Raw genomic sequence first — 12,593 nt, 5'->3', positions numbered from 1 at the left:
CTGGCCATCTTGTGGTGGCCATCTTGTGTCCACATGGGGGCAGGATCTTTGACCACATGGGGGCAGCTATATTGTGTGTTGCAGTGATGATCAATCTGTATATTACTCTTTTATTAGATAGGATAGAGGCCTGGTACAGGGGTGGGGGCCAGCTGGTTTGCCCTGAAGGGTGTCCCGGATCAGGTGGGGGTTCCCTTGGGGCCTGGGGCAGCCTGAGCGAGGGGCCTGTGGTGGTTTGCAGGCCGGCCACGCCCCCTGGCAACCCAAGCGCAGGTCCTGGTATCTGGAATTTATTTTCCTTCTACAATTGAAACTTTGTAGCCTGGAGCGGAGCCAAGCCTGGGGCTCCCTCCGAGCCGGCAGCCATTTGTGTTGGGGTTATAATTGAAACTTTGTTGCCTTAAGCGGGAGAGCCCGGCCAGGGTGTGCGGAAAGCTTTGCTTCCCCTGTTGCCAGCGGCAACCCTGGCCTGCTCTCTCAAGCTCCATTCTGCCGCCATTTGTTTGAATTTGTTTACCTTCTATAATTGAAACTTTGTAGCTTGAGTGGAGGCTTAGGCCTGGCAAGGGCAGGCAGAAAGCTTGGCTTCCTCTGTTACCTAGGAAACCTTGCTCTCTGTGGCTGTAGCCATCTTGGTTTGGGTTAATTTGCATGCTTGCTCTGATTGGATGGTGGGTGTGGCTTGTGGGCGTGGTTTGTGGGTGTGTTGGAGGTATGGTCAATTTGCATATTTGTCTATTATTAGGTAGGATTCTGTGTTGTCAAAAGCTTTCAGAATATAACAGTGCAATGGGTAGACTGCTACAGTAAATTAGTTACAAAGCTGAACCTGGCATGCCTCATCGCCCCCAAGACAGGACTGATTTTCAGTTATGGTGGCCAGTTAACATGGGCACATCTTGCTTTGGGTGGAAGAATCTAGTCTCTCATATAGAGTAGACCCTTTACAAAGTGCTTCCCTAGTCTGTAGATTCATTTTTCCATGGGTCTCATCATGACCCACGTCTATAGCTTTCTCACTGTGAGAGAAAAGCAGGCCCCTGAGATATTATAAAGGGTCTCCCCAGGGATGCTAGTCATCGGTCCGTACAGAGCACCCATTAGGTGCAGACATTGTTTCCTAACCTTGTTCGTTGGAAACAACTTCGAAAGCCTTAGATGAAGGTACCAGGTGTTGTTAGTTAAACAAAAAGACAGGTCCTCTGCCTTTTTTTTTTTTTTTAAGTTTTCCATTGTTTGGATTGCCCCTTTTTTCTCTTTGTCGAGCAGTACAGAATGTGCGAAAGGTCCTGACAAAAACAAGGCAGTGGGGGACCTAGAAAGCAGCCTAAGAGGTAAAGTGCTCAGCAGGAGATGATTTAATAAGCAGTGTGGACCAGCGTGCCTGCTGCAAAGCCCGCGTCCTGCCATTCTCGTTTGCTGCAAGTTTCATTAAATTTGTTTTAATGCCTTGTCTGATTTCAGTGTTCTCCAGTGACCTGGTTTTTAACAGAAACAGCATTTCAAATGTTCCAAATAAATTATCACCATGTAAAAGGCACTGGGGGGAGAGTTGTTGAGATGCAAGGACACTGAACTCACCAGTGGAGAACTGTACAGCACATACCCATTAAAGTTAGCAAGTGAAACATGAAGTATTCTTTCTCTTCCTCACAGCACAGCTCAGCCAAGTCAGAGAGTAAAAGCTATATATCTAATTGTTAGACATAAAAAAATCCAAAAATTCATAAGTTATATTTGCATATCAATGGCTGATGCAAAAAGGTCTTATTAAACTAGTTGAGAAAGGAAAAGGCTTTTCGGTAAAAATATAGGAAGATAATGTTCCACAAAATGTGAAAGCCTGTACTCTAATTTTTAGCTACTTTCTGCTTTTAACTAAAAAGATGTGTATGATACAGTATGAAAATAAACCTTGATGTACTCAGGCAGCTCAAGTTTTATTGTTGCTTTTCACTCCTGTTAGCATGATGCTCATCCACTTAAAACGTGAAGCATTTTAGGATATCCCAAAGGATTTTCTTTTCGATAACACAGTAATTTGGCACTTTAGAAACATTTATAAATAAAATGTAATTGAATTGGGTGAGGATGTATTGAATATTTTTAATTTTTTTTTTTTTTTTTTAGTTAGAGTTTGAAGCTTAGAATAATTTGTAAGCTAATTTGGAGTCGTGGATGGTATCCAGAGCTATTAATATATAACAAGTTTTAATGGCAAGTCAATTTTATAATAAGTGGAGTTTTACCTCTATTTAAGATATATACTTACAAGTGAAATTATGTACTGGAAACATTTCAGTAACCACAAACATTAACCCTTCAAATAGCTTCAAGTCTAGTTAATTAAAGCTTCTAAAACTAAAAACCCATATAACCAGGCTTGTCATAACCACTCTCACAGGATCCCTTGTCAAGAAACAGTCATTTAGAAGCGAAGCAAGGTGAGAAAATTCTGTGCCACGGTGTTACTCATAAAAGCAAAACATAGCAGGCTGAGCCGTTCTAGGCCAGGAAATAATGAGGAGTCCATAGAATAGGGAGCGTTGTGTGGAGTGCCAGCAGGTGAGGCGGGAAGCAGGTAATCAGCGTAGCTGTGCAGGGCCCCTGCTCCATGCTGGGCACATTATCCTGTAGCCTGGGGAACACTGATGCAGGGCCAGGACTGGATGTGCAGTCAGACAGCTCTGAAAACTGTGCCACGAGTTGACTCAAATCTCAAGCGGGTCCAGTTTTCCCCAACAAAGCGATCAGATCCTGCCCTCCTGGCAGCCGCAGGCAGAGGCCGTGAAGAGGGCCGGTGGAAACGATCATTGAAATAATTTTTAGGATGGCTATTACATTGATCTACTTAGCATTTTATGCCAGGTGGTTTTATGAAGTATTTGAATAGCTGGATTCTAGAAGAAGAACCTGTCAGTTATAAAGATGATTTAAAGTAAAAGCACTTTACTTCATAATGTAATCTTTCCTTTCAATCTCTGCATTTCATTGATCTTACAATAAAAAGAATGTTCCTCTGCCAATTTTAGTCATTAACACCATCAAACTGTACCTCTGCATCCAAAGGAAAATGGATAATTGAGATAATTATTTAGATAATTTAGGACAAATAATACTTTTCCAGAAATCTCTGTATAATTGAGATTACAGAGAGAGAGATTTCTTGAATGACTTCTATAATTATCTCACTTTTGCTACTGTGCTTTGAAGTATAAATGGTGGCCTCAGTCCAATGGTTTGGCTGAAGATTCTATGCAGATGTACTCTGCAATTGTTATAATTCTGTTTGACTGTGGGATGTCTCATCTGATTGTGCACATCTTAAACCATGTTATTTCAGCTTCATTTGTTGTTTTGTTTCCATGGTAATTATGGTTTGGGAGAATGAATTTTAAAAAAGATGTATTTCAAGATAAGTAAAAATGGAACACATGTTGTGTTTGTTTTTATGGACTAATTTACAGATGCCTCACTTAAATTTTATTGCTGTTTGTTTGCATAGCTTTGAAAATGTTTGCATAATAGGAAACAAGTCTGTATAGATGGTCTTTGGATGAGAACAGGGACAAATTATGTACATTTTTTGAACTGTGTGAAATTAAAATAGGAAAGCTTTGAAAAATGGTTCATCAATACCTATGGAGAGATTGAATTAATAGTAAAAGAAAATAATTTTAAATTGAGGGTATTTTTATGTTTTCATGGTCTTTGGTGATTTTTATTCACTTTAAACCCCATTTTCATGAATTAACACTCAGAAATATATTTATTTTGTTCCAAACAGCCCATACTGTTAAGACCTTTTTTGGGTAAAATTTTAGGGTAAATTGGTTTGTTTGTTTGTTTTATTATTCATTTGTTTAGCCAGCATACCAATATTTAAAACCTCACTGGTATTTTATTCAGTCTCATTTTTTACCGTATATTTTAACACAAACAGCAAATTCTGAACTGAGCCTTTCATCCAACTTGTGGAATTCAATTCTCATAAACACCTTTTTTTATACATAAAAACATTAAAGTAACAGATAAAAGCACCTGCTCAAGGTCAACAATGTGGAGAAGCTTAGGAGATTATTTAAATTGAAAAGATGCTCTAAAGTATTAATTCCTATAGGAATGAGAATGACTTGTTCTAGAATTTTTTAAAAGTATAATTCTGTTAAGAAAGCCAGTGAGGTTAAGTAAAATAGGGGAAAAAAATAATTATCTATTTAGAACTGTCAAGGGCAGTATTGTTAGCTGTTTTGAGATTTTTCTCAAACTGGTTTTCATGTTATTTAATTAAGTGGCAAAGAGATACAAAAGTAAAACAGAGAGGAAAGCAATGTAGGCAATAAGGATGACAGAATATTTTTATCGATTATTGTACAAAGTTTTCTGCTTCATTATTAACCATTCTAAGTCTTTTAAGTGAAGTAGGAATTATTCATTAGGCAAATTCTTTTCAAAGAAATACCTTTTTATATTTTACATATATTTTTACTTTTATCGCCCTTAATTATGTTTTTATTTGTACTGGGCCCTTATCTTGGCAGCCCCTTCCCTTCCATCTGCTGTCGCTCACACTCTTTCGGTCTGTCCCCGTCTTTGGCACCCCGTCCCCCAGTTCCGCACCTCACTCATTGCCTTTATCTCACTTTGCCTCTGTCTGCTCCCAGTTTGGAATTCTTTTTTTTTTTTTAATTGAATTTATTGGGGTAACAAAATTATATAGTTTCAGGTGTACAGTTCTATAATACATCATCTGTATATTATATTGTGTGTTCGCCACCCCAAGTCAAGTCTTTCATCATTATTTATCCCTCCTGTATCCTTTTCTACCCGCCCAGATCCCCTTTTCCCTCTGGTAACCACCATACTGTTGTCTCGGTCTATAAGTTTTGTTTTGTTTGCTCAATCACTTCGCCTTTTTATCAAAGAAATACCCAGATCACAAGCCCAAACATTTGGTGTATTTTCCTCCAGTTAGACATCAGAGAAGTTAAAACCCTTAGCTACATAAACAAACAAGTGTCCTTGGTAGCAACAATGACAACCAGTCCTTGTTTTTTCAGTCTTAGCCCAGACTGCGAGCCAAATAGAAGTGCAACGCCTCCATTGCCACCTTTGCCGTTTCAAATTAAAGAGATGACAAGTCCTTTGGTTAGTGATGAAGAAGTATTCCCACTGGTGAGTTGCAGGCGCTGGATTTTTTTTTCTTTAAAGGGTGATTACGCTTACACTGATACCGATATACTGATGTGTATTCCATTATGTAATATCCATTAATCTACTGATGGGCACTTGGGTTGTTTCCAGTTGTTCAAAAGGTGTTGCTGCTTGAGTGGTTTGACCATGCCTATCTACAAAAGGAAAAGAGAGCCATAACGTTCCATGAAATATGTCAATCAATGGTTATTCACCTCTAGTGCAGGCCAGAATATTACTGTGACTTCACCCCTGAACATTCCATGAGTCCTCAAGGATCTCTATATTTTAAAGAGCTACAGGTGATCTTTTGTGTCTGTTTAAAAATCTTTTCTATTGCTCTGACATGCATACAGAAACATGCACAAATCAGAACTGGACAGCTTGATGAATTATCATGAAAGGGACATCACTGTAGCTACCACCCAGATAATAAATAGGACAGCCATAGCACTCCAGAACGCCCGCCTGGTCCCCCTCCAGTCACTCCTTCAAATTGCTCCCAAGATAACCATTATTCTGACTTGTAATATAATTAGTTAGTTGTGGCCATTTGTAAATTTTATATAAATGGTATGTTCTTTGCTTCACTCACTGTTGCCTATGTCCATGGGCTGTGCATATATGCATATAAATTTTTTGGTTAATCTCTCCCCCTCCCCCTCGAGATATGTCAGTCTGTTCCATGCATCCATGCCTCTGGACCTACTTTGGGTTTCTTTGGGTTTTTGTTTTTTAATATGTTTTTTGGTGTGTTTTTAAAAATATATATTATTGATTTCAGAGAGGAAGGGAGAGAGAGAGAGAAACAGCAATGATGAAAGAGAATCATTCATCGGCTGCCTCCTGCATGCCTCAACCTGGACACGTGCCCTGACCAGGAATCAAACCATGACCTGTTTCATAGGTGGATGCTCAACCACTGAGCCTCGAGGGCTGGGCTGGACCTATTTTGTTCATTAGTTTATTTTTTCCATTAGATTCCACAAATAAGTAAGATCATGTGATATTTGTCTTTCTCTGGCTGGCTTATTTCACTTAGCATAATAATCTCCAGGTCCATCAATGCTGTTGCAAAGGGTAAGAGATCCTTCTTTTTTATAGACCCATATATTCCATTATGTAAATGTGCCACACCTTTTTTTATCCATTAATCTACTGATGGGCACTTGGGTTGTTTCCAGATCTTAGCTATGTAAATAATGCTGCTATAAACATAGAGGTAGATATATTTTTTGTGATTCGTGTTTTGGGATTCTTAGGATATATTCCTAGAAGTGGGTTCACTGGTCAAATGGCAGTCCCATATTTAACTTTTTGAGGAAACTCCATGCTGTTTTCCACAGTGGCTGCACCAGTCTGCATTCCCACCAGCAGTGTACTAGGGTTCCCTCTTCTCCACATCCTTGCCAGCACTTGTCATTTGTTGATTTGTTGATGGTAGCCATTCTGGCAGGTGTGAGGTGATACCTCACTGTAGTTTTACTTTGCAATCTCTCTGATGATTAGTGACATTAAGCATTTTTCATAAGTCTATTGGTCATCTGTATGTCCTCCTTGGAGAAGTGTCTATTCAGGTTCTTTGCCCATTTTTGTCTTCCTTTTGCTAAGTTGTCTGAGTTCTTTATATATTTTGGAAATTAACCCCTTATCTGATGTAAAATTGGTGAATATGTTCTTCCATTTTGATAATGGTTTCTTTTGCTGTGCAGAAGCTTTTTTAGTTTGATGTTATCCCATTTGTTTGTTTTTCCTTTGTTTAATGGTATTTTTTGATGAGCACAGTTCTTAATTTTAATGCAAACTTATGAATCTTTTTCTTTATAGTTAATATTTTTAAGTGTTCCATTTAAAAATTTTGCCTGTCCCAAAGTAATAAAAATATTATCCTGTGTTTCCTTCTGGAAGCTTTAGCTCTTTACTTTTCATATTTAGATCTACACCTGGAATTAATTTTTGCATATGGTGCAAGGTAGGATTCTCAATCTTTTTCCCCATGGAAATACTCACTTGAACTTATACATGTAATCCAGGCCTGGAGATTCTTTCTAATTTATTTGTTTTTGGAATCAAAATAATGACAGTTTGTTTTCCTACTTTCAAATCTTTATACTTTTTTTCTTTTTCTTGCCTTATTGTACTGATCAGGACCTTGGGTAAATGTTGAATAGTAAAACTGGTATTTCCAGCACCCTTCTTTCATTGTCAGTTGCAAAGGGAAAGTTTCCAATATTGCACCATAGTGGTATTTGCTATAGACTAAGTAAGCCAGAAGGATAATATGTGGTTTGCATAAAATATTGATTAGTAAACAATGCAGTTTTCAATGTCCAGAACATGACCATGGGAGTGGGTGCCTGAAATGAAGTGTTCCCCAGGATTCTGTTTTTTAACTTCCTTTATTTGCATATCTTGGATGATTTCAACCAGACTCATGGCTTTAATCATTATAATTTCCAAATGTATATCTCTGATCCAGACCTACCTTCTGAGATCTGGACTGATATATCCACTGTCTACTTGATAATCTAGTAGTCACCTCTAGCTCAGCTTTATTCAAAATAGAATGCTTTTTTTTTTCATTCATATATTAATTCAAAATTCAGAATCTGTGCTAGAACCTGGGGAATCACAAATAAATAAGACTTTATCCTTAATGGGCTCTTTTTACTGTTTTCTTTTCTCAATATATGGCATGATGTCACCTAGTCCACTCAAGCGAGAATCTAGGACGTTGTCTGCCTGTGGTCAGTCAGGTTCCCTAGAATCTGAGGTGGAGATTCTTGTGAAAGTGATTTACTGAGAGAGTACTCTCAGCAGAAGAGGGAGGGAAGTAGACGAGGGGAGGGAAGGAAAGCTAAAAAAGAATGAGGTCTCAGTTAAGATTGGTCTAGCCCAGTGGTCGGCAAACTCATTAGTCAACAGAGCCAAATATCAACAGTACAACGATTGAAATTTCTTTTGAGAGCCAAATTTTTTAAACTTAAACTTCTTCTAATGCCACTTCTTCAAAATAGACTCACCCAGGCCGTGGTATTTTGTGGAAGAGCCACACTCAAGGGGCCAAAGAGCCGCATGTGGTTTGCAAGCCGCAGTTTGCTGACCACGGGTCTAGCCTGATCTCACCAGGAGCTTGGAGCATGGATTACACAACAGAGTTGATTCCCCGGGAGGACAAGAAGTCTGGTGTTTTGTGCCCTGTGTCAATCAGGCTTGCCTCTGAGAGGGAATGCACTGAAGGAGGGATTGCAATGAGGCAGGAGGCTCCAGTGCAGTGGAGGGCAGGTCTCCAGAGAAGTGGCCAGCTGTGAGCTATTAGCAGTCAACGCCCCCAGTGCTGCAGGGTAGATGCAACACCTGGTGAAGGGGAGCCTTCAGCATCCTTTCCATGTTGTTCGTTCCTTCCAGGCATAGCTTCTCCAAGATTCTGGATGGTCATAATATCTGGTTAGTGCTATAAACTACTTTCCTTGATGCTGCAATTGGTCTCAAGGACTTAACTGATACACACCATCTCCTCACCCATCTAGATTCCCTGCTCCTTGTGCTTCTTTCGTAGTGATAAGAATTCAAGGCCCATTAGTTTGTGCTTAAGAGGAGATATGTAGCTATGCTCCATATCACTGGACACCTGAAAACACCATGTGAATCCCCTGAATTGCTTATGAGGTTTGTCTTTCACTCTCTGGAGTCTGTGTGTCTTGCCAAGCCTTCTACATCCTTACCACTTCTTGTTCATCAGGTCTCAGCATGATGGTAATCTACACTAATAAAAGAGAAAGATGCAAATTGACTGTACCTTCATGACGCCCACCAGCCAATCAGTAGTGTGTATGCAAATTAACCCAACAAAGATGGTGGGTTAATTTGCATAAGCAGGCACTGAGTGGCCAGGGGCAGGCATTCTGCGCCGCCCCAGCAGCTCTGGGCAGCATGGGAAGATGGAAAGGTGGTTCCAGCTGGAGCAAAGGCGGTGCCGGCAGCCAGGGGAAGGAAGGCTCATTCTTGCACGAATCTTCGTGTATCGGGCCTCTAGTGTTAAAATATGATTGATGTCTTATAGTCTGTAGACCTTGGAATGTTCAGGTGGCCCAGGATCCTTCAGAATTTACTGTGACAGCATCATTAACATAACACAATAGTGGGGCAAAAATATGGACTATTTTATTAAAAATCAGATAGCTGAACAGAGGACACCTTAGTCAATAAGCCAAATTTGGAGTCTTTATTACACCCGCAGTCTCAGAAGAGTTGCCTCCAAAGTCTGAACAAAGTAACATGGAGGAAGCATTCCCTTTATACCCTCCCGGTTTCTTTGTCTCCTAAATATGGGGCTTCTGGACCTTTTGCAGGCTTTACAAAGAGCCCCATGTACTGGGATGGGGGCAGTGTGCTCAGTAGATATTTTGCAGGAAGCTTGAAACCTTGTACACAGCACAACTCAGATAACTAAACGACACCTAGCATGGCAGGAACCAGGGACGGACCAGACCCTTATGTCAGCAGAGTGGCTTGCAGGACCAGATAATTGAGCCTATTTTCCCTATTATTCGAGCAAGCGTGCTTACAGAAGCCAGGAACAGCAAGGTTACTCCCTGGAACTAACAGAACAAAGGGCCATCTGTGTTCAGTGGACAATTTTAAACAGCAGTTCTTACAAAATGGAGGTTACGGAGACAAGATGGAGTGCGTATGCTTCAGGACGTGCACTGTTGTCTAGGCTAGGCCATGTGAGTGCTAACTGCTGCTGGCCCTGCTCCTTATTATTAAAAGGATGCATTTGCCAGATGAACAGCAGCATGCCACGTACCCAAGGCTGTGACATTCTATTGCAGTAAAGATACTGTGTCTGGCCCAGCAGCTACAGCTGCAGCCACTTCTCAGATAAGATGGTGGTACTTCACTATCATCTGCCCAGACCCATACACTTTGGCGGAGGCCAGACTTGTGAACTAACCCCTCCCCCCACCCCTCCCACACCTGCATTCAACCTGCTGACTCTCCAAACCCTTTATAAAGTCCCATTCTTCCTAATAAAACAAAAGTTGACCACAGAACTAGAACGTTTAAATACAAATTCCCCCAATTTATTTTTTAATTAACTTTTGAAAAATTGTTTTTAATGAGCCACTATAAAATTACCTAATATTACCCTTTATTCCTCAGCCACAGATATTGTGTGTGTGATAGGGGATAAAAGTAAGCACTAAAGAGGCCACAAACAGTTAAATGCGCACTTCCTTAGCACGTGAAGGATGGAACTGGGCACTCATCACTGAGGCTTTCTCAGCTGTAATTGGACAAACAAGATCCCTCCCAGCATATGGCCCAACCCGCTTAGAAGCCACTCTTCTGCCCTCCTCACCTAACTAACTCCCTAGCAGCAGTTAGCCCCCCTTTAAAGTCATTCTTAATTATTTGCCTATATAAGCTTTCTTCGTCCCATGCTACTAGAATCTTATTTCAGCCTTTTTAGGGTTGCCTATCTTCAGATGAAAATCACTGGTTTTGCAAATTAGTGGAGTATGGTTTAGGTAAGTTTCATGGTAATTGTGTTCTCTCTGCACCTGCAGTTGGACACTGTAATATTCACTTCTAGAGATTTTTTATATAACAGAGCTGTGATGTTTTAGCTCCTTGCCGATGTCATTAGGGACTGCATTACACTGGTAGAGGAAATTCGGCTTAAGGTATGTTCTTTCATTAAGGGTTGCAGTGTTTGACAATATGTCAGGGCTGAAGAATGCCTGGAAGTATGAAGATTTAAAAGGCTTTGTGCTCCTCAGCTAACTTGTCTTTCTTCCTTTAGTCTCCCCCAGACACATCTTTCCCAGCTTCCCTGGCCACGCAGCATTTCCTCATGGAGGAAGAGAAGCGAGCAAAAGAACTTGAAAAACTTCTAAATACACATATTGATGAACTGCAAAGACATACAGAATTTACTCTCAATAAATACACCAAGCTAAAACAAAATAGACACATATGAGCTTTCAAACTTTTTTTATTTGTTCCCCCATCCCAACAACAAAAAAAGCTCTGGCAAAATATTTACGAAGCTGATTAATGAAACTGAGAAATTTTGTTCTGTTTTCTTGAGTAAATCATTTCTGTAAGGCAGCTAGAAAATAGTAAGTATTTTGTTCGATCACGCTATCTGTATATCTGCATTAACATAATAAATTGTTTGGCTATAGAATTACTATAAAATAAACATCACTACTCCAAAAGAGCACTTTTTTTCCAGTCTAGGGATATTTTGGAATTAAATGTGCAGTTTTATTCCCACTTGAATCATGTACACTGAAAACCCACTTCCTCTGTAACCACCAAGAAGGAGGGAAAGGGCGGCATTATATTTATTCCAACTGTAAATGAGTCAAGTGCAGCCCAGTTGGACTAGTTTGAAAACTCAAGGATTTTTGAAAATGAAAAATATTAAGTATTTTGAGGTATATAAACATCCTAAAACCTCTATTAGGAAGAAAAAAACCTATCTTTACTGTTTCTGCACTCATCTTTGTAATGTCTCTGTTTCAACACAATGGAATGTGCTGTCCACACCCCTGCAATATGTGTGCCAAATATTAATGCTTTCTTGTCAATATTGTTACTTCATGGACATGAACAAGATAAAGAAAATATAAAGCATTGTTGTTGTAATACCTATTTTTAATAAAAGAATGCAAAATTCTATGGACTTGAAACACAAATGTCAAATCTTTATAGAGCAGTAATAGCATGGTACTGAACAATAAAATTCACATTACAAATATGCGCTCATGATAACCCATTATTCTTTCTTTAAAAATGACATTTATATAAAGATGAAAAAACCCCTATGTAGTTCCTCCAGGTAAGTCCCATAGCTTTTATAGTGGCGTGTTTTTTTTCTCTTGAAAGAAATTAAGCCTCAATGTACTGAAAAGTAAGTCAAGATGTCTTTAGATAACAGGTGTCATTGTTGTGTGAAAACTGCAGAGCCCTGATCACTTCAGGGGACTCGACCATATGGATTTGTATAGCTCTTGATCTCTGCAAAAAGCCTTCTCATAGCATTGTTCATTTCAACCCAAAACAAGCCTGTGAAGTCAACAAGGCTAGTGTCCTTACTCCTGGAAACCAAGCTGTTAAGAAACCTTCTGAAATCGTGGTCAGCAAGGGAGGCAGAAATGCCCGGCTCCAGCTGTCACAAGCAAGCAGATGGCGGATAAGGCTATATCTACCGGAGCCATGTTTCACGACAAAAACATCAGAGGAATACAAAGCCTTTAGTGTGCCCAAAAGAACTCCCCGTGAGAAAAATCAAAATACTTTTTTCAGTTATTCAGTAATTTCTAGCCTGGACACAAAGAAAATAATTTTCAGTGTTATCTTAAGAAGACAGTAAGAAAAAGAATGTC

At 39.6% G+C, this 12,593-nt stretch overlaps 1 protein-coding gene across 1 annotated transcript in view; it reads left to right on the top strand.

The window, feature by feature from the left end:
• The window catches only part of DEUP1 (deuterosome assembly protein 1), an 85,386-nt gene extending 73,471 nt beyond the window's left edge, over nucleotides 1–11,915 (top strand). Inside the window, exons 13-14 of the mRNA XM_054724952.1 lie at nucleotides 5,061–5,175; nucleotides 11,003–11,915. Coding sequence (XP_054580927.1) covers nucleotides 5,061–5,175; nucleotides 11,003–11,179 — 292 coding nt within the window. The 3' untranslated portion in view covers nucleotides 11,180–11,915. The remainder of the gene's footprint in view (nucleotides 1–5,060; nucleotides 5,176–11,002) is intronic.
• Nucleotides 11,916–12,593: the final 678 nt, after the last annotated feature.

This window comes from Eptesicus fuscus, chromosome 13, assembly GCF_027574615.1.
Source record: "Eptesicus fuscus isolate TK198812 chromosome 13, DD_ASM_mEF_20220401, whole genome shotgun sequence".
Classification (NCBI taxonomy): domain Eukaryota; kingdom Metazoa; phylum Chordata; class Mammalia; order Chiroptera; family Vespertilionidae; genus Eptesicus; species Eptesicus fuscus.
This window is presented reverse-complemented; position numbering and strand designations above follow the sequence as displayed.